This window comes from Balaenoptera physalus (assembly GCF_965194825.1).
Source record: "Balaenoptera physalus genome assembly, chromosome: 2".
NCBI lineage: Eukaryota > Metazoa > Chordata > Mammalia > Artiodactyla > Balaenopteridae > Balaenoptera > Balaenoptera physalus.
Window position 1 is genome coordinate 85,339,862 of NC_138883.1, and position 26,215 is coordinate 85,366,076.

General features: G+C 37.3%; 1 protein-coding gene across 27 annotated transcripts in view; it reads left to right on the top strand.

Annotated features, from left to right (window-relative positions):
* Positions 1-26,215, top strand: part of MGA (MAX dimerization protein MGA) — a 159,373-nt gene that overhangs the window by 110,195 nt on the left and 22,963 nt on the right. For 13 of the 27 annotated variants that reach the window (XM_082449422.1, XM_082449412.1, XM_082449411.1 and 10 more), the window contains 6 exons: positions 786-1,134; positions 18,378-18,604; positions 19,852-20,028; positions 20,643-20,715; positions 22,028-22,545; positions 24,791-25,088. In XM_082449422.1, the coding sequence (XP_082305548.1) occupies positions 786-1,134; positions 18,378-18,604; positions 19,852-20,028; positions 20,643-20,715; positions 22,028-22,545; positions 24,791-25,088 (1,642 nt within the window). Of the gene's footprint in view, positions 1-785; positions 1,135-9,527; positions 11,711-18,377; positions 18,605-19,851; positions 20,029-20,642; positions 20,716-22,027; positions 22,546-24,790; positions 25,089-26,215 lie in introns of those variants that run through there. The other 14 variants (XM_082449413.1, XM_082449415.1, XM_082449414.1 and 11 more) reach the window with 8 other exon arrangements.

Genomic DNA, 26,215 nt, shown 5'->3' on the forward strand with positions numbered 1-26,215 from the left:
CTTAAAATTTTATATTAAGAAATTTTCATTAATTGTTGATTCACCTGTGTTAGCAAGCCTCAGTGCATGTGAAATGATACAGCAGCACGTGGGTAATTTTTTGTCATGAAATTTCTGTACTTTACTTTCCATTTTTTAAATTCTGTGACTAAATTCTAGAGCTGAAGATCATCAGATGTTGGGACAAAATACAGATTGTGTCCTTTATAATCAATCATTCCTAAAGACTTTTATGCATGTATTATAATGTTCTCTTTTTATTAATTATTAATTAATTATTAATTATCATAGAGCAGGGGTCAGTAAACTATTTATGTAAAGGGGCAGATAGTAAATATTTTAGGCTTTGCAGGCCATACAGTCTCTGTTGCAGTTACTCAGCTCTGCTACTGTAATGCCATAGATGTTATGTAAATGAGTGAACCTGGCTGTGTTCCAATGAAACTTTAGTTAGGAAGTAGACTGGATTTGGCCCATGGGCCTTAAGTTTGTCAACCCCTGCTGTAGAACATTATGCATGATTTCTATTGAGAATATGTTCATCCTTGTTGATATTTTGGCTCATAATTAATTAAACTATTTATTCTCTTTCTTGTCTGTGCTATGCATTAGAATGGGAGATTGCTTAGAGTTCTGTTTATATATTCATGTTTTGTCCTTTGAATCTGCACTAATCTCGTACTGTTAGTACTGAGTGCTCAGAGTTGGAGAAGGCAGACCAGTATATGACCGTAAGTTGTTAGGGGATGATTTAGTAGATTTATAATATTCTACTTTAACTTTAGGCATCTCTCAAAACTAAACCCATCCACACGATCATAAGGAAACGAGCCCCTCCATGCAACAATGACTTCTGTCGATTGGGTTGTGTATGTTCAAGTCTAGCTTTGGAGAAGCGCCAGCCTGCTCACTGCCGCCGACCAGACTGCATGTTTGGCTGCACTTGTTTGAAAAGAAAAGTTGTACTTGTTAAAGGGGGATCCAAAACTAAGCATTTCCAGAGGAAGACTGCTCATCGTGATCCAGTATTTTATGATAATTTGGGAGAGGAGCAAAGAGAAGAAGGAGAAGAGGGAATCAGGGAGGAGGAAGAACAATTGAAAGAGAAAAAGAAGAGAAAGAAGCTAGAATACAGTGAGTATTAATTGAGAGTTAAAACAGTGTAGTTTTTTTTTTTTTTTTAAAGAAAAGTATGGTTATTTCGGGACTTCCCTGGTGGTTCAGTGGTTAAGACTCTGTGCTCCCAAGGCAGGGGGCACGGGTTCAATCCCTGGTTGGGGAACTAAGATCCCGCATGCCACACGGTGTGGCCAAAAAAAAAAAAAGAGAAAAGAGGAAAAGTATGGTTATTTGAAAACGTATTTCAAATATTACTTACTTTAATCCTAATCAATGATCTCATAAAAATTTCTTATCCTTAAAATGCTCTTTCTGTATGGCACGTGTGACATACACACAACTGTGCACGCATGCCTTTTTTTAAATTGAAATTTTCTCTTGAAGGTAGCTTTTTTGTGCTAAATTTGAATCATTCTCTTATTTGGATTTTCAGAATGCCTTTGAGGCTTCATCTTTTTTTCCGTGTGTCTTGCCCCGACTCCCTCACTTCACGGCCCCCATGTTCTTTGAATATACATATGATCATGGTAATCCATCATTTTCTTTTTCTCCCCCAAGCTGAATTTAGGTATAATTGACAAATTGCACATAAAATGTACAACATGATGATATGGCATATGTATACTTTGTGAAATAATTACCACAATCAAGTCAGCCAGCACACGTCATTTTATTTTCTAAAGGAAGAAGTTTACAGAAAGACCCTCTGGTCATGGTTTGAGCCATTCATCAGTTGGTTGGAGATTTGGGGACAGAATAAGGGCATAACTGAGTTGAGCATTACGTACTCTTTTGAAAAGCTTATTTTTCCTTTTTAGTATAATGTTATGTAGATTCAAGTTACATATTTCATTTTTGACTTTTTTTCCTTCCTTTATATCTTTTTGTTTTGTTTAAATAGACCTGACTATAATTTTACCATGTAATTGAAGAGTTCCTTGCTTCTTAGTTTATTAGAGGATTAATATTCCATTTTTGGCAGTTTATATTTACATTTGTTAATTGCTTGCCATGTACTTACTTCAGTTAGATTGGATGATTAATATTTTTACATATATTCTTCCAAGATTTTCTATTAATCCACTTGTGTGCATATGTATATATATTTTTATAGAAATGGAACTACTGTGTATGTGGTAACTTTTAGAAATTTCATATCATAAAGTCATGTTCTGCTTTCCATATTAACAAGTGCAGCTCTATATTATAATTTTAGTTTTAATACCTTCATATTATTACAGTCCTTTTGGCTGGACATTTAACCTTTTTGGGTTTTCAAACAGTACAGTGATGAACATCCATGTTCAGTATAGGCTATTAGAAGTGGAATTGCTGTGACAATGAGTGCTTTTTAAACATTTCTAAATGTTGCTAGAATTATACCAACTACACATTTACCAGTATTTGGATAGTGCCACTTCTATATTCTTTCCTTCCTTCCTTCTTTCTTTCTTTCCTTTCCTTCCTTCCTTCCTTCCTTCCCTTCTTTCCTTCCTTCCTTCCTTCCTTCCTTCCTTCCTTCCTTCCTTCCTTCCTTCCTTCCTTCCTTCCTTCCTTCCTTTCCCTCCTTCCTTCCTTTCTTTCTTGCTGTGTTGGGTCATTGTTGCTACGCGCGGGCTTTCTCTACTTGCAACGAGCGGGGGCTACTCTTTGTTGCAGTGCGCAGGCTCCTCATTGCGGTGGCTTCTCTTGTTGCGGAGCACGGGCTCTAGAGCACGTGGGCTTTAGTAGATGTGCCTGGGCTCAGTAGTTGTGGCTCGTGGGCTCTAGAGCACAGGCTCAGTAGCTGCGGTGCACGGGCTTAGTTGCTCTGTGGCATGTGGGATCTTCCCGGACCAGGGCTCAAACCTGTGTCCCCTGCATTGGCAGGCAGATTCTTAACCACTGCGCCACCAGGGAAGCCCACTTCTATATTCTTAACATTGGATAGTCAAACTAATAGGCAGAAATTGATGTCTTAAATTTATATTTCTTCAGTGATAGGTTTATTATTTGTCATAAACTTTCTTCTGTAAATTGCTTTTTAAAACTCTTTGCTAACTTTTATTGGAGTGGCTTTTTTTCCCCATATGTTTCCAAGAGTTTTATTTTTTTCCAGGTTGTAATTTTGTAATTTATATTTTAATTTTGTTCAAAGGTCTTCCCACCTCCCCTGACAAAGGAAAATCAGAGATGGTTAAGTCTGGTGGTCTCTTCTTTTTAAGGTTTTGGTTCTTTGGAATCTTACGTAGAAAGTCTTTCTCTATCCTCAAGATTTAAAAATATTTAGATTAATACATGGGCTTAAAAAATTAAATTGTTAATATAGCTGGAATTTATTTGATGTGAGATTTGTCGTAGGGCTTCATTTTTCCCCCAAATGGCTAGCTGGTTGTACCATCACTTGTTGAGAATAAATACTTTCCCTACTGGTTTAAAATGTCACCTATGATAAAGGAAATTAAAATATACCAATGTTTGGGTCTGTTTTTGGTTTCTGCTCTCCATTTTGTGACCGGTGCCAGGCTGTTTTAATCGGTATTTCAGTGTTTAAATAAGGTATTACCTTCATATACCTAAATGATCTTTCTGTAAATATGATTTAAAAGGTTTAAAATGAAATATAATACAAAATTATTAATTTAGTTTTATCTATATCTCCTTATTGAGTTTATTCCCATCCTGCGCTTACAGCAACACTTTTCCATTTCAAAGCAACAGAAATAAGTTACAAAAGCCACAGCAGTAGGAATACTGTGTATCTGTTAGGTTTATTACTTTGCTTTCTTGGTAGAGTCTTTACCCTGTGTCTTAATCAGAGTTAAACTCCAGAAGGCAGCCAATTATCATAGTATATTTGGGTTTTCTCACTGGTATAGTCCTTACTGAAAGACATAGTCTACGATGCTCTAGGAGCCATTAATTTTCTTGTACTGTTAGGGGACAGTGAGGAAAGGAGGGAAGATATTTGTGTTATGATTGCTCTGTAAAAGGAGTAGAAATAGCGAAGAGTTCTTGGAGACAGAAATGTTGCTGAGACCGAAAACAAACAAAAATAAATACAAAAACTGGAAGAAGTTGAAGAAATCTATCAGTATGTTTTGCAAAAAGATAGGAGGAAAACGAGAAAAAAAATTGCTGTGATTTAAAGGAGTTGGAGAAAGTGAGGAGAGAAATGGAAGAGAGAAATTACTCAAAGAAATGATGGTGGAGGCACTTCCCTGGTGGTCCAGTGGTTAAGACTCCGTGCTCTCGCCTCGCGGGGGGCGAGGGTTTGATCCCTGGTCAGGGAACTAAGATCCTGCATGCTGTGCAGCATGCCCCCCCCCCCCCAAAAGAAAGAAATGATGATAGAAAATGTCTCGGAGCTGAAAAACATGACACTTCTGATTTTAAGGGCCCACTGAATACCAGGCAGAAATAATTTTAAGGTGACTCTATCTAGACACATTCTTCTGACGTTTCAGAGCATTGAGGGTGAAGAAGATATCCTGAACTCTTTTAAAGAGAAGGCACTTTTCCTAGGAAGGATTTAGAATCAGTTTGATATCAAAGTAACACAGGACGTTTGAATCATTGTTTCTAAAATCAGAGTCTAGGGACTTACCTGGTGGTCCAGTGGTTGAGAATTCGCCTTCCAATGCAGGGGATGCAGGTTCGATCCCTCGTCGGGGAGGATCCCGTATGCCGTGGGGCAACTGGAAGCCCGTGCACCACAACTACAGAGCCCACTCGCTCTGGAGCTCACGCACCACAACTAGAGAGAAGCCCACGTGCCGCAGCGAGGAGCCTGCGCACTGCAATGAAAGATACTGTGTGATGCAACTAAGACTCGACTAAGCCCCCCCCCCCAAAAAAAAAAATTAGAGTCAAGTGGGGATTGGATGAATTTTTAACCTAGCACTCTTGGCCAAATTATAAACCATAATTTATAATTATGCATGAGATAGAGATATATTAAAACATACAATCAGGATGCAGGAAGTTGATCTCTTACAGACTCCTGGTGAATTTCTTGAGGTTGTGCTCCAGAAAATGGAAAACAAAAAATTCAAGAAGCATGAGATAACATCTGGTGAATTGTGGACCCGGCCCAAGAGGGGGAGAAAACAATCTTAGGATGACAACTACAAAGCAAGACTAGAAAGCAAGTAGTCTCATTTAAAGTAGAAAATCTAAAGATGCTGAGAAGACTATCTTTAAGAGAATATTAGGTTTATTTTAAGAAATGACATCGTTAAGAACCTGGATGATTAATGTTTAGGTGAAGATTCACGCCACCTTCATCAATTAAAAAAACAATTAAGAACACTGGAAGGAAAAAATTTGTACAGGAAAATTATGGTCCAACTATGAACCAATACAATTTTTGGTAAAATTTTGAGCAATTAAGAGTATAAGAAAAGAGAATCTGTTGGATAGTTTCAACAAATTTAGTGGTATAGAATTACATTTTCTTCCTTTAAGGGGTCAGTCACATTAGTTGATTCTACAAGGATTGATCACATAAGCATAATTTTGTAAGCAAATGTATTGGTATTTCGATTTTTAGAATTGGCATATACAAATTGCTAAAGTTCCAAATAGAATTTTAGAACAGAAATCAGCAGTTTAGCTACTGCTAAATCATGGAGTTGAGGGGAAGTGTTTGATTTAGGATTATTGAGGTAACCACCAAAACTAAACACAAATGGTTGAAAGTAGTCAGTCGTGGGGACTGTGACACTGGGTAGGGTGGAAGACTTGCCTTTCATTTTTGTGTCATTTTGTACAGCTTGAATTTTTTCGTGTTTGTGTATTTATTCTGTAGTTAATGTATAAATTAAAAATTAGTGTTTTTAATGCATGAAATCTAGGCATTTGATGATAGCTTTTTTTGTCATTGTAATAGACTTAAAAATTGTTCTGCCATTAGTGGCCCATTAATCCATTGATGTGAACAGAGGGATACTAACGTTATTAGACAGTCTTTGTGAAGAGCACTGTATAAGGGTATGTCATTTAAATCTTGCAACCTTTTGTGATAAGGAGGTTTCTCCATTTTGCAAATACACTAACCGAGTGCTTAGAGTGTTTAAGTGACTTCTTCCTCAAGGTCACATTGCTGTTAAGTGAGCGGTAGGGATTTGAACCCAAGTTTTCCAAGTCTTTGTGTTTTTTCTACTGTGTAAGATACAATTTCTGAAATTTGGCCTTCACTCTTATCACCTATTTACTCTTGCATTTGTCTAAAAATACTGCAGGTGGTATTGATATAAAAGTACTGTGCTTAGCTGCTGCGGGTTGTACCATGACAAAGGATTAAAAATCTGGTGTTCCTCCTTTCTCAGACCACTTAGAATTTTGTTGGAGATGTATACCTACGAGTCATCAATAAAATTGATATCTGTAGGAAACTGATTAGGAAAAAAGAACACAAAAATTACCAATATCAGGGATGAGAAGTAACATTACTGCAGACTTTAAAAGGATAATAAGGAAATATTAGGAACAATTTTATGCCAATAAATTGGACAACTTAGATGAAATGAATTTTTTGAAAGACACAAAGCTACCAGACTCACTTAAGAAGAAATAAGTAATTGCTTAGCCCTGTACCTGTGAACTTGTAGTGAAAACTCCCACAATAATGACACCAGTTCCAGATGTCTTCATGTTTAATTCTACAAAACTGTTTAAGGAAGAAATAATATCCAGTCTACACAAACACTTCCGTAAAATGGTTTTATTCTATGAGACCAGCATTACCCTGATACTCAAACTAGAAAAAGACATTACAATAGAACTGTAGAGTAATATCCCTGAGGGATGAATATATATATATATATATATATATATAAATTATAAATGAAAATTTAGCAAATCAAATCCAAGAGTATATTTGAAGGATAGTACATCACGGCCTAGTGGGATTTATTCCAGGTCCGCAGGTTAATTTAACACCTGAAAATAATCACTGTAGTTCCCCATTACTGTAACAGACTTTTTTTTTTTTAATTTTTATTTATTATTTATTTTTGGCTGTGTTGGGTCTTTGTTTCTGTACGAGGGCTTTCTCTAGTTGCGGCAAATGGGGGCCACTCTTCATCGCGATGCGCGGGCCTCTCACTGTCGCGGCCTCTCTTGTTGCAGAGCACAGGCTCCAGACGTGCAGGCTCAGCAATTGTGGCTCATGGGCCTAGTCACTCTGCGGCATGTGGGATCCTCCCAGACCAGGGCTCGAACCCGCGTCCCCTGCGTTGGCAGGCAGACCCTCAACCACTGCGCCACCAGGGAAGCCCCATAACAGACTTTTTAAAAAATGCCATATGATGATTTCAATAGACATTTTGAAAAATTGACAAAATCCATTTCTGGTAAAAGTTCTTAAGCACACTAGGACTAGAAGGAGACTTCCTCAACCTGATAAAGAGCATCTATAAAAAACTCTACAGGGACATCGCTGGTGGCGCAGTGGGTAAGACTTTGCACTCCCAATGTAAGGGGCCTGGTTTCGATCCCTGGTCAGGGAGCTAGATCCCACATGCATGCTGCAAGTAAGAATTCGCATGCCACAACTAAGGAACCCAAGTGCTGCAACTAAGGAGCCCGCGAGCCCCAACTAAGACCTGGCACAACCAAATAAATAAATAAATATTATAACACAAACAAAAACAAAAAACAAAAACTCTACAGCCAACATACTAATGGTGCTGAGTGCTTTTCCCCAGAGATGAGGAGTGAGGAATATTGTCCTCTTTCATCATGTCTATTTAACATCATACATTCTAGCCAGTGCAGTAAGGCATGAAAAAGAAAATGCATCCAGGTTGGAAAGGAAGAAATAAAATTGGCTTTTTCATAGATAGGGAAATTCTAGGGAATCTACAAAAAAGCTACTAGAACTGTAAGTTAGTTTAGTGAGGTTACAGCATACAACAATATCAGTATACAGTGTATTTGTATATATACCAATGAACAACTGGAAATTGGAGTTAAAAATACCATTTAAAGAACATACAAAGAAATGAAATGCTTAAGGATAAATCTAACAAAAGTTGCAAAAAAAACCCACTTTATACTAAAAAGTGCTGAGATCACTTTAAAAGATCTAAGTAAATGGAGAGGTACACAGTTTTCATGCATCAGAGGACTCTGTTGGTGAGATACAGTTTTCCTCAGATTGATTTATAAATTTGATGCTGTTCCAATCAAAACCTCAACAGACTTCTTCTGGTAGAAATTGGCGAGTTGTTTCTAAAATTTATATGGAAAACAAAGGACTTAGAATAGTCCTTTAATAAATAACTTCGATAAAGAACATAGTTGATAGACTTACACTACCTGATTTTAAGACTTACTATAAAGCTGATGTAGTTGGGATAAAGAAAAAGATATTCACATACCTCATTTTATTGCATTTGGCTTTATTGTGCTTTGCAGATACTGCAGTTTTTATAATTTATTTATTTATTTATTTATTTTTGGGTGTGTTGGGTCTTCGTTTCTGTGCGAGGGCTTTCTCTAGTTGCGGCAAGCGGGGGCCACTCTTCATCGCAGTGCGCGGGCCTCTCGTTGTGGAGCACAGGCTCCAGACGCGCAGGCTCAGCAGTTGTGGCTCACGGGCCCAGTTGCTCCGCAGCATGTGGGATCCTCCCAGACCAGGGCTCGAACCCACGTCCCCTGCATTGGCAGGCAGACTCTCAACCACTGCGCCACCAGGGAAGCCCCTGCAGTTTTTATAAATTGAAGGTTTGTGGCAATCTGGCGTCCAGCAAGTCTTTTGGCACCATGTTTTCCAGCAACATACGCTCCCTTTGTGTCTTTGTGTCATAGTTTGGTAATTCTCACAATATTTCAAACTTTTTCATTATAATTACACTTGTTTTGGTGATCCTTGATCAGTGATCTCTGATGTTACTAATGTAATTGTTTTGGGGCTCTATGAATTGCACCGATATAAGATGGCAAATTTAATAAATGTTGTGTGTGTTCTGGCTACTCTAGCTACTGGCTCTTTCCCATCTCTCTCCCTCTCCTTGACCTCCCTATTTCCTGAGACACAACAATATTGAAATAAGGCCGATTAATAACCCTACAATGGCCTCTAAGTTTTCAAGTGAAAGGAAGAGTCTTACATCTCTCATTTTAAATCAAAGTTGGAAATGATTAAGCTTAGTGAGGAGGGCATGTCAAAAGCTGAGATGGGCTGAAAGCTAGGCCTGTTGCACCAAACAGTTAGCCAAGTTGTGAATGCAAAGGAAAAGTTCTTGAAGGAAATTAAAAATGCTACTTCAGTGAATACATGAATAATAAGAAAGCGAAACAGTCTTACTGCTGACATTCAGAAAGTTTAAGTGGTTTGAATAGAATATCAAACCAGTCACAACATTCCCTTAAGCCAAAGCCTAATCAAGAGCAAGGCCCTAACTCTTTTCAATTCTATGAAGGCTGCTGAGAGAGGTGAAGAAGCTGCAGAAGAAAAGTTTGAAGCTAGCTGTGGTTGGTTCTTGAAGTTTATGGAAAGAAGCTGTCTTCAGTAACATAAAAGTGCAAGGAGAAGCAGCAAGTGCTGATATAGAAGCTGCAGCAAGTTATCCAGAAGATCTATCTCACATAATTAATGAAGGTTGCTACACTAAACTACAGATTTTCAATGTAGGCGAAACAGCATTATGAAGGAAGAAGATGCCATCTAATACAATTCTGTTAGTTTTTGCATCACGTATTTTGGTGGTCTGTCATTAGGTGTGTAAATGTGATAGTTATTTCTTCTGGATGGATTGAACCTTTTATTAATATATAATGTCCTTCTTTGTCTCTTGCAACCTTTTTTGATTTAATGTTTACTTTGTCTGATCTTGGTATAGCCATCCCTGTTCTCTTTTAGTTATTACTTGCATGGAATATCATTTTCCATCCTTTCACTTTCAACCTGTTTGTATCTTTGGCTCTCAAGTGAGTCTCTTGTACACAGGGTGTAGTTGGATCATGCGTTTTTTTAATTGATTCTGCCGATCTTTCTTTTGATGGGAGAATTTAATCTATTTACATTTAAAATAATTATTGATAAGGAGGGACTTCTGTCATTGTGCTGTTTGTTTTCTATATGCCTTAAAACTCTTTAGTTCCTCATTTCCTACATTACTTTATTATTTTGTGTTTAGTTGATATTTTGTTGTGAAATGTTTAAATTTTTTCCTCATTTCCTTTACGGGTATTCTATAGCTATTTTTTTGTGGTTACCATAGGGGTTACATTTACCATCCTGAAGTTATAACATTCTAATTTGAATTTATACCAACTTAACTTGAATAACATAGAAAAACTCTTCTCCTTTATAGCTGTGTTTCCATATCTTTTGGTTGTTGATGTCACAGTATTACATATTTATACATTGTGTCTTCAAAAACATAAATAATTTTTTAAAGTGCCTTAATTCTTAAATTATGTAGAAAACAAGATTTGGAGTTATAAACTAAAATACAGTAATGCTAACTTTCATAGTAATGATTTTTTCCCTTTAAATGTATTACTCTCTCAAATCCTGTAGAAAATGGAAAGTGCAGTTACAAACCATTGTTATAATAATAACTGGCTTTTATAATTGCCCATGTATTTACCTGTAGTGAGATCTTTATTTTTCCATATAAGTTTGAATTATTGTCTAGTGTCCTTTCATTTCACCTTGCAGAACTCCCTTGAATATTTTTTGCAGGCAGGTTTAATGGTCATGAACTACCTCAGCTTTTGTTTATCTGAGAATTTAATTTCTCCCTCACTATTGAAGGACAGTTTTGCCACATATAGGATTTTAGCACTTTGAATAGATCAGCTCACTCTCTGGTGGCTTCCAAAGTTTCAGATGAGTAATCTGCTCATATTTCTATTGAGGATCCCTTGTGATGATTCGTTTCTTGCTGCTTGTCTTTCTCTTTTGAAAGTTTGATTATAGTGTGTCTCAGTGTGGGTCTCTGTGAGTTCATCTTGGAATTTGTTGGGCTTTCTGGATGTTTATATTCATGTCTTTCCTTGAAGTTTGAAAGTTTTCAGCTGTTATTTCTTCAGATGTTCTCTCTACCCATTTCTTTTTCTCTTCTCTCTCTGGAATGCCTGTGAAGCCTATATTGGTCCACTTGATGGTATCACACAGGTCCTTAGGCTCTATTCACTTGTCTTTAATCTCTTTTATTCCTGTTCCTCAGACTCCATGATTTCCATTGTCTGATCTTCAAGTTCACTGATTCTTTTGCCTGTTCAAATCTGTCTTTGAATCCCTCTAGCTAATTTTTCATTTTAGTTACTGTACTTTCCAGCTCCAGAATTGCTTTTTGGTTTCTTTCAGGTTTTATGTCTCTTTATCAGTATTTCCATTTTACTCACACATTGTTTTCTTGACTTTCTCCACATCTGCCTTTATTTTTTTGAGTATCTTTAAGACAGTTGTTTTAAAGTCTTTGGTATATCTGTCATTAGGTCCTTTTCAGGGACAGTTTGTTGATTTATTTTTTTCCTTTGAATTGGCCATACTTTCTTGTTTCTTTGTATGCCTTGTGATGTTTTGTGGAACACTAGACATTTGAGTCTAATAATGTGGTAACTCTGGAAATCAGATTCTCCTTCCTCAGGGTTTTCTGTTAGACAAAGGGGTAACGCCTTGCGATAGTGTGGGGAGCTTCAGCAGCAATGGCTTCCTGCCTCTTTGTCTGCACCTCTGTTGCCAGAAGCAGCAGTCAGAGTAGAGATCCCTGACATTTGGAAGACAGGGTCCTTTCTGCTCACCCTGGCTCCCACTGTGTGTAAGCTGCTCCAGGAACACATGCCCAGCTGCCTGCCAGGTGACAAGAGGGATGAAGAGTGGGTAACTGCTATTGTGCCAAGAGCTGAAATTGAACACAAAGTTTACTGTCCAAGTCTTCCCCTGGAAGTTGTAAGCCTTCAGCACACTCCAGAATTTCAAAATACATCAGACAGATTCTGTCAGTACAGTTGTTGTTCAGATCTGGAGTTATATATGCGGTGCTGCCTACTCCACCATCTCCCCAGAAACCTCTCAATATCCATTCTTAAATTAAAAAACAAAAAACCAAAAAAACCAAAAAACTGTTAGCAAGCAAAACTGGATATTGTAATGGTATTCCTTCTCTTTTTCATCTGTAATTTCATTGCAATCCTAATCAAAATCTTGACAGCTTTTTATGTGAAGCTTGAAAAGCTGATTCCAAAATTTATATGAAAATGCAAGGACCTAGAAATAGCCAGGAGGGATGTTGAACATCTCATTTATAATTGGAAATGCAAACTACATCCACAGCAAGATTCCACTACATGCCTGCCAGAATGGTTATAACAAAAATCCTCTGATAATATCAACTCTTGATAAATGGGAACTCTCATGCACTGCTAATGGGAATGTAAATTGGTATAACCACTTTGGAAAGTAGTTTGACAGTACCTACTGAAATTGGTGGTTCACATGCCCTTGATCTAGCAGTTTGACTCCTAAGTAACCAGCAGAACTGCGGTCTACAACAATGTTTATGGCACCAAGACTCAGAGTAACTAAAATCTGAAAACAAACCCAGATACCTAATAGCAGTAGAATGAATAAATAATAGTATGAATAATCAGTGGAGTAGTATACCACAGTAAAAATAAATGAATTATGTGCAACAGCATATAGATGCATTTTACAGATATGTTGTGTGAGAAGAAAAAAAGGTACGCAAAGAACACATCTCTGTAATTATGCTTTAAAGATTTCAAAAGTAGGCAAAATTATTATTATATTTTTTAACATCTTTATTGGAGTATAATTGCTTTACAATGGTGCATTAGTTTCTGCTTTATAACAAAGTGAATCAGCTACACATATACATATATCCCCATATCTCCTCCCTCTTGCGTCTCCCTCCCACCCTCCCTATCCCACCCCTCTAGGTGGTCACAAAGCACCAAGCTGATCTCCCTGTGCTATGCACCTGCTTCCCACTAGCTATCTATTTTACATTTGGTAGTGTATTTATGTCCATGCCACTCTCTCACTTCGTCCCAGCTTACCCTTCCCCCTCCCCATGTCCTCAAGTCCATTCTCTACGTCTGCGTCTTTATTCCTGTCCTGCTCCTAGGTTCTTCAGAGCCACTTTTTTTTTTTTAGATTCCATATATATGTTTTAGCATACAGTATTTTTCTCGTTCTGACTTAACTTCACTCTGTATGACAGACTCTAGGTCCATCCACCTCACTACAAATTACTCAGTTTCATTTCTTTTTATGACTGAGTAATATTCCATTGTATATATGTGCCACATCTTCTTTATCCATTCACCTGTTGATGGACACTTAGGTTGCTTCCATGTCCTGGCTATTGTAAATAGAGCTGCAGTGAACATTGTGGTACATGACTCTTTTTGAATTATGGTTTTCTCAGGGTATATGCTCAGTAGTGGGATTGCTGGATCGTATGGTAGTTCTATTTTTAGTTTTTTAAGGAACCTCCATACTGTTCTCCATAGTGGCTGTATCAATTTACATTCCCACCAACAGTGCAAGAGGGTTCCCTTTTCTCCACACCCTCTCCAGCATTTATTGTTTGTAGATTTTTTGATGATGGCCGTTCTGACTGGTATGAGGTGATACCTCATTGTAGTTTTGATTTGCATTTTTCTAGTGATTAGTGATGTTGAGCATCCTTTTCATGTGTTTGTTGGCAATCTGTATATCTTCTTTGGAGAAATGTCTATTTAGGTCTTCTGCCCATTTTTGGATTGGGTTGTTTGGTTTTTTGATATTGAGCTGCATGAGCTGCTTGTAAATTTTGGAGATTAATCCTTAGTCAGTTGCTTCATTTGCAAACATTTTCTCCCATTCTGAGGGTTGTCTTTTCTTCTTGTTTATGTTTTCCTTTGCTGTGCAAAAGCTTTTAAGTTTCATTAGGTCCCATTTGTTTATTTTTGTTTTTATTTCCATTTCTCTAGGAGGCGGGTCAAAAAGGATATTGATGTGATTTATGTCATAGAGTGTTCTGCCTATGTTTTCCTCTAAGAGTTTTATAGTGTCTGGCCTTACATTTTGGTCTTTAATCCATTTTGAGTTTATTTTTGTGTATGGTGTTAGGGAGTGTTCTAATTTCATTCTTTTACATGTAGCTGTCCAGTTTTCCCAGCACCACTTATTGAAGAGGCTGTCTTTTCTCCATTGTATATTCTTGCCTCCTTTATCAAAAATAAGGTGACCATATGTGTGTGGATTTATCTCTGAGCTTTCTATCGTGTTCCATTGATCTATATTTCTGTTTTTGTGCCAGTACCATACTGTCTTGATTACTGTAGCTTTGTAGTATAGTCCAAAAGCAGGCAAAATTAAGCTATGATGTTTAGGTGTGATGTTTGGTGTTAAAAAAGGAAAGCAGGGAGGTGGCTGTCATTTAAGTGAGTCTCTTGTGGGAAGGATTATGACTGAGAAAAGCATGCAAAGGTTTCCGGGGTTTATGGCAGTATTTCATTTCTTAATCTGTAGAGTGTTTACATGGTTGTACAATGTATTTGTTAATATGTATTAAGGTGTATATACATTGTTTCTGCACTTTATGGGTATTATATTTCACAATAAAAAGGTTGAAAATGTCTTCAAAATAGGAGGGAGATGAATATAGTATGCTGATTATTAGCACAGCAGTTTTCTGGGACTTGCATGTCTGACACTTCATTTATGGAGCAAGTACACTGGGCACTGCTAGGAGTGAGAGGAGTTAAGATACAGATAATTAGCTTCTAAGTCCGTCTGTAAGAGGTTACTGTCAGTTTGATGAAACAGGTATATGGTAAACATGTAGATATATATTTATGGTAATTTTAAGTGCCACAATAACAAAAGTGCCATATGTTTTAAGTGTCATGAACAAAAGACTTATCGAGAACTCAGAAGACAGAGTGATAACGCTAGGGAACCTTGGGAAGATAGTGTATTTTAGAAGGCATTTGAGTAGAAATGAGGGGATATTAATTCTTTCTTGAAACAGGTTTCTGTTCTTGGTTTCTGTGAATATATGCTACTCTGGTTCTCCCCTTATCCTGCCTTTGCTAGCTCCCTTTATCTGGGTTTCAGATGAAGGGGTACGAGGATCTCTAGTGTATTGTGAGGGGAGCAGAGAAGTGCTCTATCCTGTATTCCAGGCTGTGTAAAGGAATCAGGTGGACAGTGGGCTAATGGAGTGTGAGGAAGTGGACTGTTGTTTTGGCCCTTGTGTGGAGTCTGTCCATTTTCATGGCTTCAGGTGTAGTCTCTGCCAATGACAGTCCTAATTTTTATTTCTTACCCTACTTGGTTATGTTGCTGTCACTCCAGTCTTACATGTCCTAAACAGAACTCAATTCATTAGGTTTTGTGAACTCTCCTATTTATTGGAACCACCATTTTCCCTCTTATCCACAATTGAAACTTTAGAGTTGTCTTTGATTCCCTATGAGGAATTAGAATGTTTTCAGACATTTTAAGAGGGTTTCTTCTGAAGTATTGTATTGTATATTTAGGAGCTATTATTTTCAAAAGAAAAAAAGATGAGAAGGGTTCTTTACTTATTATAATCATTAGTTTATGGAGGCTTAGAAAATCGTTGAAAGATGATTAAGAGAGGTAAGACAATAGTACTTGACCTGCCTGAAGGCTTTTATTTTTGTAGTAGAATTAATATGTGTGTGAAATAATTCGTAAAACTAGACAATAAAGCTTTAACCAAATGAGTGGTAGAGGCTCTATATACACCACCTTCATTGTAAGGTCATCCCTGGTTGCCCTTTTATTACTATTATTATTACTTTTAAGAGTTTTTTTTTGATGTGGACCTTTTTTTTTTAAAGTCTTTATTTGTTACAATATTGCTTCTGTTTTATGTTTTGTTTTTTGATTTTTATGAATTTATTTATTTATTTTTGGCTGCATTGGGTCTTCGTTGCTGCGCACAGCTTTCTCCAGTTGAGGCGAGCGGAGGCTACTCTTCGTTGCGGGTGCGCGGGCTTCTCACTGTGGTGGCTTCTCTTGTTGCAGACCTCAGGCTCTAGGCACATGGGCTTCAGTAGTTGTGGCACACGGGCTCAGTAGTTGTGGTTGGCGGGCTCTAGAGCACAGGCTCAGTAGTTGTGGCGCACAGGCTCAGCCGCTTCACGGCATGTGGGATCTTCCCGGACCAGGGCTCGAACCTGTGTCCCCTGCATTGGCAGGCGGACCCCCAACCACTGCGCCACCAGGGAAGCCCTGTGTTTTGGGGTTTTTTTTGGCCATGAGGCATGTGGGATCATAGTTCCCTGACCAGGGATTGAACCCGCACCCCCTGCATTGGAAGGCCAAGTCTTAACCACTGGACTGCCAGGGAAGTCCCCCTGGTTACCCTTTTAAAAATTGCAGCACTCCCCCTCAAAATACATACTCACTAAACATACTATTTACTTCTCTCTGCTTTTTTTTTTCTCGTAAGCACTTACCAAAATCCAACATATTTTCATTATTTGTCTTGTTTATTGCCTGTCTTACCCTCTTCCCTCCAATTTAAATGTAAGCTCCATAAAGGCAGGGGTTTTTGTCAGTTTTGTTCATTACTGTATCTACAAAGTCTGATACATAGTGAACATTTAAATATTTGAATACATGAATGAATACTGGGGTCTTACCAGCCTTTGTGAATTTTGTGATAAATAAGCTACGTTATAAAAGTTGGATAACAGAGACTGCTAAGTAGCTAATTAATTGGTCCAATCACATTCTAGCTCTGAAGGTTTTTTCCTCCCTATTTTAAGCCTTTATTCAGTATTTTGTGGTTATGCTCTGAATGATGTTAGCCTTAGGAGACTTTTGGGCAAAATTGTTCTTTACTAGTTGGGTCTTAATGTTCAGAGCAGATGTACTTCTTATGAAATCTGGTAGCAGTTTGGATACTGCTTTGTTATAAAAGATTAAGTGTCTGATTAAGTGTCAGTTGCTGCGTAGTCACATTTTATGTGACTTTAGGCATAGATTTTGGGTCTTTGGTTCAGAGTCAGCTACATCCTCTCAGAGCACTGACCTTTGAAATTCAAAAAACAAGGTTTGCTTCTGTGTCTTCTTGATGGGATTGGGCAGTTTGCTTTAAGAATAAAGCCAGCAGCCTATTAACCTAGATCCTCCATTTAATTTGGTTAAATAATCAATGCACGTTTTCCTTTGTGTAGAACTTGTTGATAGTATGATTTCATCTCAGTCAGGTTTCATTGCTTTGTATTAAATGTATTTTTGCTCCTGTGTGGAGTTCAGGCTAACTTTTGAATAGAATTTGTCTTCAGAAGGCAACAGAAACAGCTCTGGAGCCAGATTGACTGGGTTTGATCCTGCTTTTGCCTCTTACTGATGGACTTCCCTGAACCTCAGCTTCTGCAAAATGGGAATAATAATACCTCAAGGACTCTTGTTACAGTTACATGATTTAAAACATATTAAGTGCTTAGAGTCTGTACATAGTAAGGTTCAATAAATATTTGTTATTTGTAAAATTAAAAAGCGTAGTATAGAATGATTACCTTTCCAAGATACTAGAGAAAGTCTCTTCTGACCATGTTAAATATAATAGCATCTCCTGTTAACTCTTCATCCCTTATTTACCCAGCTATATTGTTCAATGATGCTCTTTTTACTTGATACTGTATGTTTATTAGTTTGTTTTCTCCTATGGATTATAAACTCTGTGAAGGCAAGAACTTTGTTTTTTTTTTGTTTTTTTTTTAATTTTAATTTTTATTTATTTATGGCTGTGTTGGGTCTTCGTTTCTGTGCGAGGGCTTTCTCTAGTTGTGGCAAGTGGGGGCCACTCTTCATCGCGGTGTGCGGGCCTCTCATTATCGTGGCCTCTCTTGTTGCGGAGCACAGGCTCCAGACGCGCAGGCTCAGTAATTGTGGCTCACGGGCCTAGTTGCTCCGTGGCATGTGGGGATCTTCCCAGACCAGGGCTCAAACCCGTGTCCCCTGCATTAGCAGGCAGATTCTCAACCACTGCGCCACCAGGGAATCCCAAGAACTTTGTTTTAGTCATAGCTGTTTTCACTCTAGTGTCTAAAACAGTATCTGATTTGTAATAGGTATTCAACAAATATTTGGTTAATAGATGAATGAATTAAGGTGCATGAGGGCAACTAAAGGTTTTCTTAGGGGGCCTCTGTTTGATTATTTTAATGAGTTGGTGCTTTTTATGAGGGAGCATATTTTGTTTTGGCAATGCCTCAGTGAACTTTTGTTGCCAAAGGCATCTAACAATCTTACCCTTCTTTTTGTTAAGCTATATGTGAAACAGAGCCTGAACAGCCTGTTCGACATTACCCATTATGGGTGAAAGTAGAAGGTGAAGTAGATCCAGAGCCAGTTTATATCCCAACGCCTTCTGTCATTGAGCCTATGAAACCATTGTTGTTGCCTCAGCCAGAAGTTTTATCTACTACTGTAAAGGGCAAACTGCTCACTGGAATTAAACCTGCAAGGGCATATACTCCCAAACCCAATCCTGTGGTAAGCTTGGTGTTAACATCTTTTATTGAAAGTTACAAAAATCATTTGTAAAGATGATGGGTTTCAACTAGATTTTTGGTTTGTATTCTGTGAATCATGGTGCTTTCAGGTAATATGTCTGCAAGCCATCTCTCTTTCTGATTTAGTCAGTTTAATTGATGGCACTTAAAAAAATGTCATTAAAAGTAGAGTGAATAGTAGTATGGTTGACCTTTGAACAACACAGGGGTTAAGAGTGTGGACCCTCTGTGCAGTCAAAAGTCCGCATATTATGTTACAGTTAACCCTCTGTGTCCATAATTCTGCATGTGTGGATTCAGCCAACCGAGGATCATGTAGTACTGTAGTATTTACTGTTGATGAAAAGCTGTGTGTCAGTGGACCTGTGCAGGATTACTGTAATTCTTAAAGATAGCCAAATCTCTCTTTAGAAGGATCATATAAAGATGGGCCTTTTTTTTTTTTTTTAAACATGACTTGCAAAAGGTACTCTTATTCCTGTAGTATAGAATATTGAGTGATTAAGATGTATGTAGTACATGTTATTAGAAAAGCAGTAGGAAGAAGCTTTAAAAAATAACTGATCTTTTTAAAGCAAATTTCTTTATATACAATAAAGTTCAAGATTTAAAATAACATTTGCATGACCAAGTGAAGATGATAGGTAAAAGAGCTGACGCTTCTCTTGTGTTAATAGCTTAAGCATTTCTGATTATTAATAAATCCATTTCAGTCTTTACAGTCCATTAAATTGAAGAAGATCTTTTAGTGCAGTGCTATTCAGTGTGGCCTCATACAGTGCTGACCCATAACTGTCTATTAGTCTGTGATGAAATAAGTATAGAAAATGAGAGTAGATGTTTAGAAACTTTCGCTACAAGTTGATAGAGAAATTTTTATCTATTAAATCTAATACTGAAAAACCTGGCCTTTGTTTTTCTAGTAATTTATTTTACAAAAGTATCAGTCTGTGTGTGACAGGTAATTAAGAAATTTATCCTTCACTGCAGATAATTTGAGAAGCACTGCTCTGGTGTGCTGAATTTTCTTGAAAGAGAACCAGATCCTTTCTAACTCCCCCAAGATTCAGCACATACAAACTGTAATTGTACTATTTAACTTTAAAGTTTGCATTAAAATTTCTTAAGTGTTGTAATAGAAGCAAAGATTAAACATCCTTTTCCTTTGGGAGTCTCAGAGACTTTTTTCCCCAGTGTTTGGAGTGTTTTGTTGTATGAAACTTACAGATTCGGGAAGAAGACAAGGATCCAGTCTACTTGTACTTTGAAAGTATGATGACTTGTGCCCGAGTTCGAGTGTATGAACGAAAACAAGAGGAACAGAGACAACCATCACCATCACCATCCCCATCGTTTCAGCAGCAGGGCTCATGTCATTCTAGTCCTGAGAACTGTAGTGTAAAGGTGAATTACTTATTGCATAGATTTTTCTTTTTAACTTCCGATTCCCTGTTGCTGGTATTAGAATTTGCATTACTGTCGGAATAATTTGAAATAATTCTGAACGGGCAGAGAAGGTTTACATAATGTGTATATCAATTTATATGTTTCTCTGCATGCGTGTTCTAGAGAATATTCCCTTAAGGTCATTAAAAGTATTATTCTTTCTGATGTTGGAGTAACTTTTAAAAGTTTAAACATTTTTGGTTTTAATTAATGTGATTATTAGTATTTGCATCTTTCCACATCGGTGAATTTTCTAAATAACTGAAACTTGTTTCATTGAACATTAAATATTTTTCCTTCTTTACTAGAATTACACTATGAAGTGCAATGTTAATTCTTTCTTGGTAACTCAGTCACTGTCAAGGACATTAAACAGCAAGACTACTTGTTTTTATGGTTGTATAATATGGTAGTAATGCAGCTGTGCATGTGGATGTGAAGATGTTCTTTGAGCACTTTAATCTTTCTACCGTTTTAGGCTTCCTTGAGAAATTTAATTCTCATGTCCTAGTCTCTATTGATATTAAATATGTGTTGAATTGAAGTATTTTCTGCGTTACTCTCTTTGTCAGGAGCCGGATTCTGAACAGCAGCCCTTGAAACCAATCACCTGTGACCTGGAGGATGATTCTGATAAATCACAAGGTCAGAATGAAATCTAGGTCTTATCATTTGATAGTATTTATATTGCATAGGTGTGGATTATACTAATAATGGGGGGAAATCAAAGCTACCAATCCAGAGCATGTCTACCTACCCTGTTTCTAGATTTTGCTAAAAATAGAGATGATAGATAAGTTTTTTTCCAATTATTTGCTGTGTTTATCACTCCTGTTCTAAGAAATACAGTTTGTTGGTGTTGATATGGTATGTTGTCGCAAGAAACATTTAGGATGAGGTCAGTGATTTTTTTTTTTAAACTTCTTTATATAAAAACCTCAGCAATATTGGCATCACTAGCTACTGAAATTTTCCCTGGGGTTCTCAATAGTTGCCACAGTTGGAGAAATACAGAGGGAAAAAGGAAGGAGTATCGCTGATTTATCTCGTAAAGGCTACTGCCAGAATTACTATGATGAAGGGTAGTGTCTAGGGAGTTAACTATTTGTTTTTGGTTTTGCTCTTTAAAACTTCAGATGCTTAAGCAGCAGTGCCTCCTAACTTTTTTTTAATGGCATGATAAACACAAAAAATGGTAATGTTGCTAGCACACCGGGGCAAGTGGAGGAAGCTACCTATTAGCATGACCACCCTGAAGGCTGAGGGGATCTGTATCCTGACATATCTGTAAATATAGCACATTGGTTGGGAGATTCTGCTATAGAAATTTAGCTAGTGAATATACATTTAGTTAATATGTTGCCATGAATATAAACACACTTGAGTGGTTTTGCCTAAAATGTAGAAGTGGAGCAATCATATCTAGAGGTACAGAAGTAAATCAGAAGTATTTGCAGTGGAAACTAGAGATAGAGCACACTTTTTTTTTTTTAAACCAAACACCATCTCTCTTGTTGCTGTTCTTTAGGGTTGACTCTACCCATCACATATTACAAAGCATCTTGCAAGTATCTTTGCTTTGCCTATATGGATAGCAAGTACACTATGCCAAATAAGCCTAACCTTGGTTATATACTTTGTTTGCAAGGTAATACTTTCTTATGTAATAGTTAATGGCTTTTTAGAGCAGTCTTAAGAGGGACTCCCTTTTATTAAGAGAGCCCAGTGAGCAGAATAGTGAAGATTTTATAGTCTGATTCTCTGGACTCTTTTTTTCATGGAAAATTCCCAAATTATGAGCGTCAAATTACCACTGAAAGTACATGGGAATGGGACACTGGGCAGCTGTTGAATTTCTATGCCCCTGGCACTTTCTGATAACTCAGGAAAAATAAAAATTTTTCAAAGTTCAGTGCAAAATTCTGTGATACAGAAATATCTTTCAATTCTTTATCAGAAAAAAGCTGGAAGTCTTCCTGCAATGAAGGGGAATCCTCTTCTACCTCCTATGTGCATCAGAGGTCACCTGGTGGTCCCACCAAACTGATAGAAATCATCTCAGACTGCAACTGGGAGGAGGATCGGAACAAGATTTTGAGCATCTTATCGCAGCACATCAATAGCAACATGCCACAGTCACTTAAGGTGGGCAGCTTCATCATTGAGTTGGCTTCTCAGCGAAAGAGCCGGGGTGAAAAGAATCCTCCTGTTTATTCTTCTCGTGTGAAAATCTCTATGCCATCATGTCAAGACCAAGATGATATGGCTGAGAAATCTGGATCAGAGACTCCTGACGGTCCATTATCCCCTGGGAAAATGGATGATATCTCTCCTGTGCAGACAGATGCCCTGGATTCAGTGAGGGAGAGATTACATGGAGGCAAAGGTCTGCCCTTTTATGCAGGGCTTTCTCCTGCAGGGAAGCTTGTGGCCTATAAACGTAAACCCAGTTCAAGCACATCTGGGCTTATCCAGGTGAGAATTATCTTTAATCTGGATGTAGCACCTTTTTATACTTAGGTAACACCTTGATTTTTCAGAACCCTTTGTGGGCCTTATATTACTTATCTTCACATTTCCTGGGAACTGGGTGACAAAATCATTATCTCTTTTTGTAATAGGCCTAGGTTAGATGCATACCTAGGGTGAATTTTTGGCACATTTACAAACAGAAAGGTAGAGTACTGTATTGGCTTATAGTTTTCTTTCTAGTCTTCCAAGAAAGTTGCTCTTAAACTGTATTACCTGGGCTGCAGTGATATTTTGACAGTCAAGCAAGGATAGTACGGGATTCAGCCTAGTTCTTGGGATTATTATTAGCAGACAGCTTTTAAAATAAAACAAGGTAAAATAAAACTGACTTTTAAGATAGGCAGTATATGTTTGGAAACTTGGGAGAAAATTTTAATTTACGATGGTGTTATTCAAATACATAAATATAAAAAAAATTGAGCCACAGTTTACTTATTTTTTCTTTATTTGATTCATAGAGTTTTTGCAGTCTAATCATTGTTGTAGGGCAAATATCTATATCCTTGCTGTTAAGTAATTCAGGCAGGTATATTAGTAAAATTATACTGGCATTAGAAAATCCTTTGGAAAGAAAAGTTCTGAGGTAAAATGTAGTCACAGTCAAAAAGCTTTTCTCTTTTTGTTCAGTGACATATTAAATGCACTTTTATATCATAGTACCAAATGTGGGGTAGTGTCTGACTTTATTGCTAAGGTTACTTGACTTTACTAGCTCAACTGCTTCTCTGGGCTAAGGACTGTTCCATTGTTATGACTGATCTACTTAATTAAAAACTTTCTGTTGCAGTTGCTATGTAACTGCTTCTCGTGGTATTTCTTAAACTCTTAATGATGAGAAGAGTGTTTTCTCCTTGTTTCATTTATTGATTGATACTTTGAGAACAGAGACTTAACTGAGATCATTTCTAGTGAGACTAGACCCCCCTCAGATACAGTCATAGAAATTTTGTGTTCTCCTGTCGAGGACTCAGAAAGCCACCGTAGAATATGAACCTGCATAAGCAGTCAGGCCACTATAGTAAGGTACGCTTTGGGGAAGCTGCTGAGTAGTGTTCAGAGCAAGTCCCAAAGGAGCAGATAGGGGTATCTGATCCAGACTCCACAGAGCCTGGAAAACTATATAGTAAAGTTTACTTTAGGATGGAAAGATCGTATTCTTTGTATCAAACATGGGACAAAGATATTCCTGATCTTTCTGGAAATAATAACAATTTTACTTAAGTAGCAAAGAGTAATTTTCTGTCTTAGAAGAGAGAGAAGCTTGGTGTAGCTATTCTCCTCACCAGTTCCCTATTAATTTAGAGAGTAGAATTTTCCCCACCTCACTCCACTCCCTCACCCCTTTAAATGATGGAAAAGAGAGACAGGAAAGGATATCTCCTCTGGTCACTTAGCAATATGACATAGAGAACTTGGGTAAGAAACTTGGGAGGTTTTTGTTTTCTTTTTTTTAAAATGATTCTCATGCCTAAGATGGGGTGGTCTGTCAACTCAGGCAGTAGAGAAAAGTCTTTACCTCATTCATTGATTCACTTTCTTCTGACAATTTATTGATAATTTAAAAAATTACTGTGAGTTTCAACTAGCATTTATCTTAAGTCCAAGTTTTGTCCAAAAGATGAAGACAATTATCTTCAAAGTTGAGTTTTTTTGAAAATTGAAAACTAAGGTGACTTTGTGGCTTAGGTATTTGTAATAGTGGCTTTCTCATAAGTTAAAGTAGACTCACCATATATTTTTCAAATATGAAGGATGCTTATGAGAAGCGTTCATCATGCCACTGGTCTCGTCAGAGAGATTTCATGGAACACAGTTACTCATTTTTTTTGCTGATGATTGTTAATAGCTTAACCAAAGTTGCATGTTGACAAGTAAAACAATTGGATGGTTCCTTAGATTTGACTGTATCTTCCACATATCTAGGATGCAGGTATGATGAGTTTCTAAGATTCTCTGTTTCCAAACTACCAAAATGAAGGAGATGAGATTAGTTCAGAGTATCAGATGACAACATTTTTTTCATCTCCTAAATACTCAGATTATACCAAATGGAAAAAGTCCATTTCTTTTTCCCTTTAAATCTGAAAAACAGACTTTAAAACCTTGTAAAAATGAAACCCTTGTCAAGGGAGATGAGTTAGCAAGAGAATTTTATCTTTACAGAATTTCTCTTTGCCACTTGTTTCAGGTTAATGGTAAGAGTTACCCGCAGGCTAAGTTGCTATTGGGACAGATGGGGGCATTGCATCCAGCCAATAGGCTAGCTGCTTATATCACAGGCAGGTTGCGACCCTCAGTCCTGGACCTCTCAACCCTCAGTACTGTCATCTCCAAGGTAGCATCCAATGCCAAGGTGGCTGCATCCAGGAAACCACGTACCCTGTTGCCTTCAACATCCACTTCCAAAACGGCATCCTCCTCCAGCACTACCACAAATCGCCCTGGGAAGAATCTGAAGGCATTTGTCCCGGCGAAAAGACCAATTGGTAAGTTGGACTGTATATATGTTTTCCAAAGGGTTGTGACCTGGTGCTGGGCCAGTGGATACAGATACAGGGGTTGTAAAACTTAGAGAAATATAGAAGTTGGCATTATTTTTTTTCTTGATGTCTATCTTGCCTGAATTTTTTAATTTTTTAGTAACTCTTCTGATGACCTACAATACTAGATGAACTGAATTCGAGTTAGTTTTACAGTTATTTCCAGACTTTTAGACTGGTTTTATTAATGTAGAAAAGGCTTAGGTTTTTAATTTTGTTTTTCAAAAGGGAAGATGTATTCTTAAATACTTCCCCTAATTTACTATTTTTCCTATGAGGACTGGTGTTTTTGGTACCAGTCATATGTATGTTTCTTGAACTTAATGAAACCAAGGAGCTAGCAAAATCAAAGTGGGTTGAGTTATAGGCTTAGAGTAGAAGGCTCTTGTAAAATATAATTTTGGAAACAGTGCTTTATTATATTCATCCCTGTTCTGTGAGTAAAAACCTCATTTGTTTAACATTGCAGTGCTAGAGTCTGTAAAAAATTACCTTCTTGAAATCATTTGTGTTTTAGCATTGAGAGTATATGCAGTTGGTTTATTGGATTCCTCTTTTTGTTGTTTCAGATCTATTTAGGAATGTTAAGTAAAAATGTCGTTTGCTCTATTTTTATTCCTCTAATAGGGAATTGAAATCTCTGGCTAAATGCTGGAGTTGTATGAAGATGGAGGATAGGCCTTGCCTTAAAAAGAACCCATTTTACCTCTTTCTTAAGAAGTAGCTTTAATTGGTGATTTTAAAAAAAGATAGTCTTATCCTGCCCTCTTTTAAAAAATGTCTTTATACATTCTAGAAAAATGCAAAACTTTACTGTCTTGTAAAAGGACAACAATAAAGAGGTGGAGGTGTGGGACAGGAGGAAGTGGTGGAAAAAAGTTTAAAAATTAGAATTAGGAATACAATTTCAGCTTCTTACTTTCTTCATCTGTTTTTATTCATTCATTCATTCATTCATTCATTCAGAGAGCACACAGAGAAAGAGTTTATTAAGTTGGAAGCTAGGCAGAAATACACACCCAGAGAGAAAGGGTATGGGCGTCCTTTCTAATGAGGAAGAGCGCAGTCTCTTC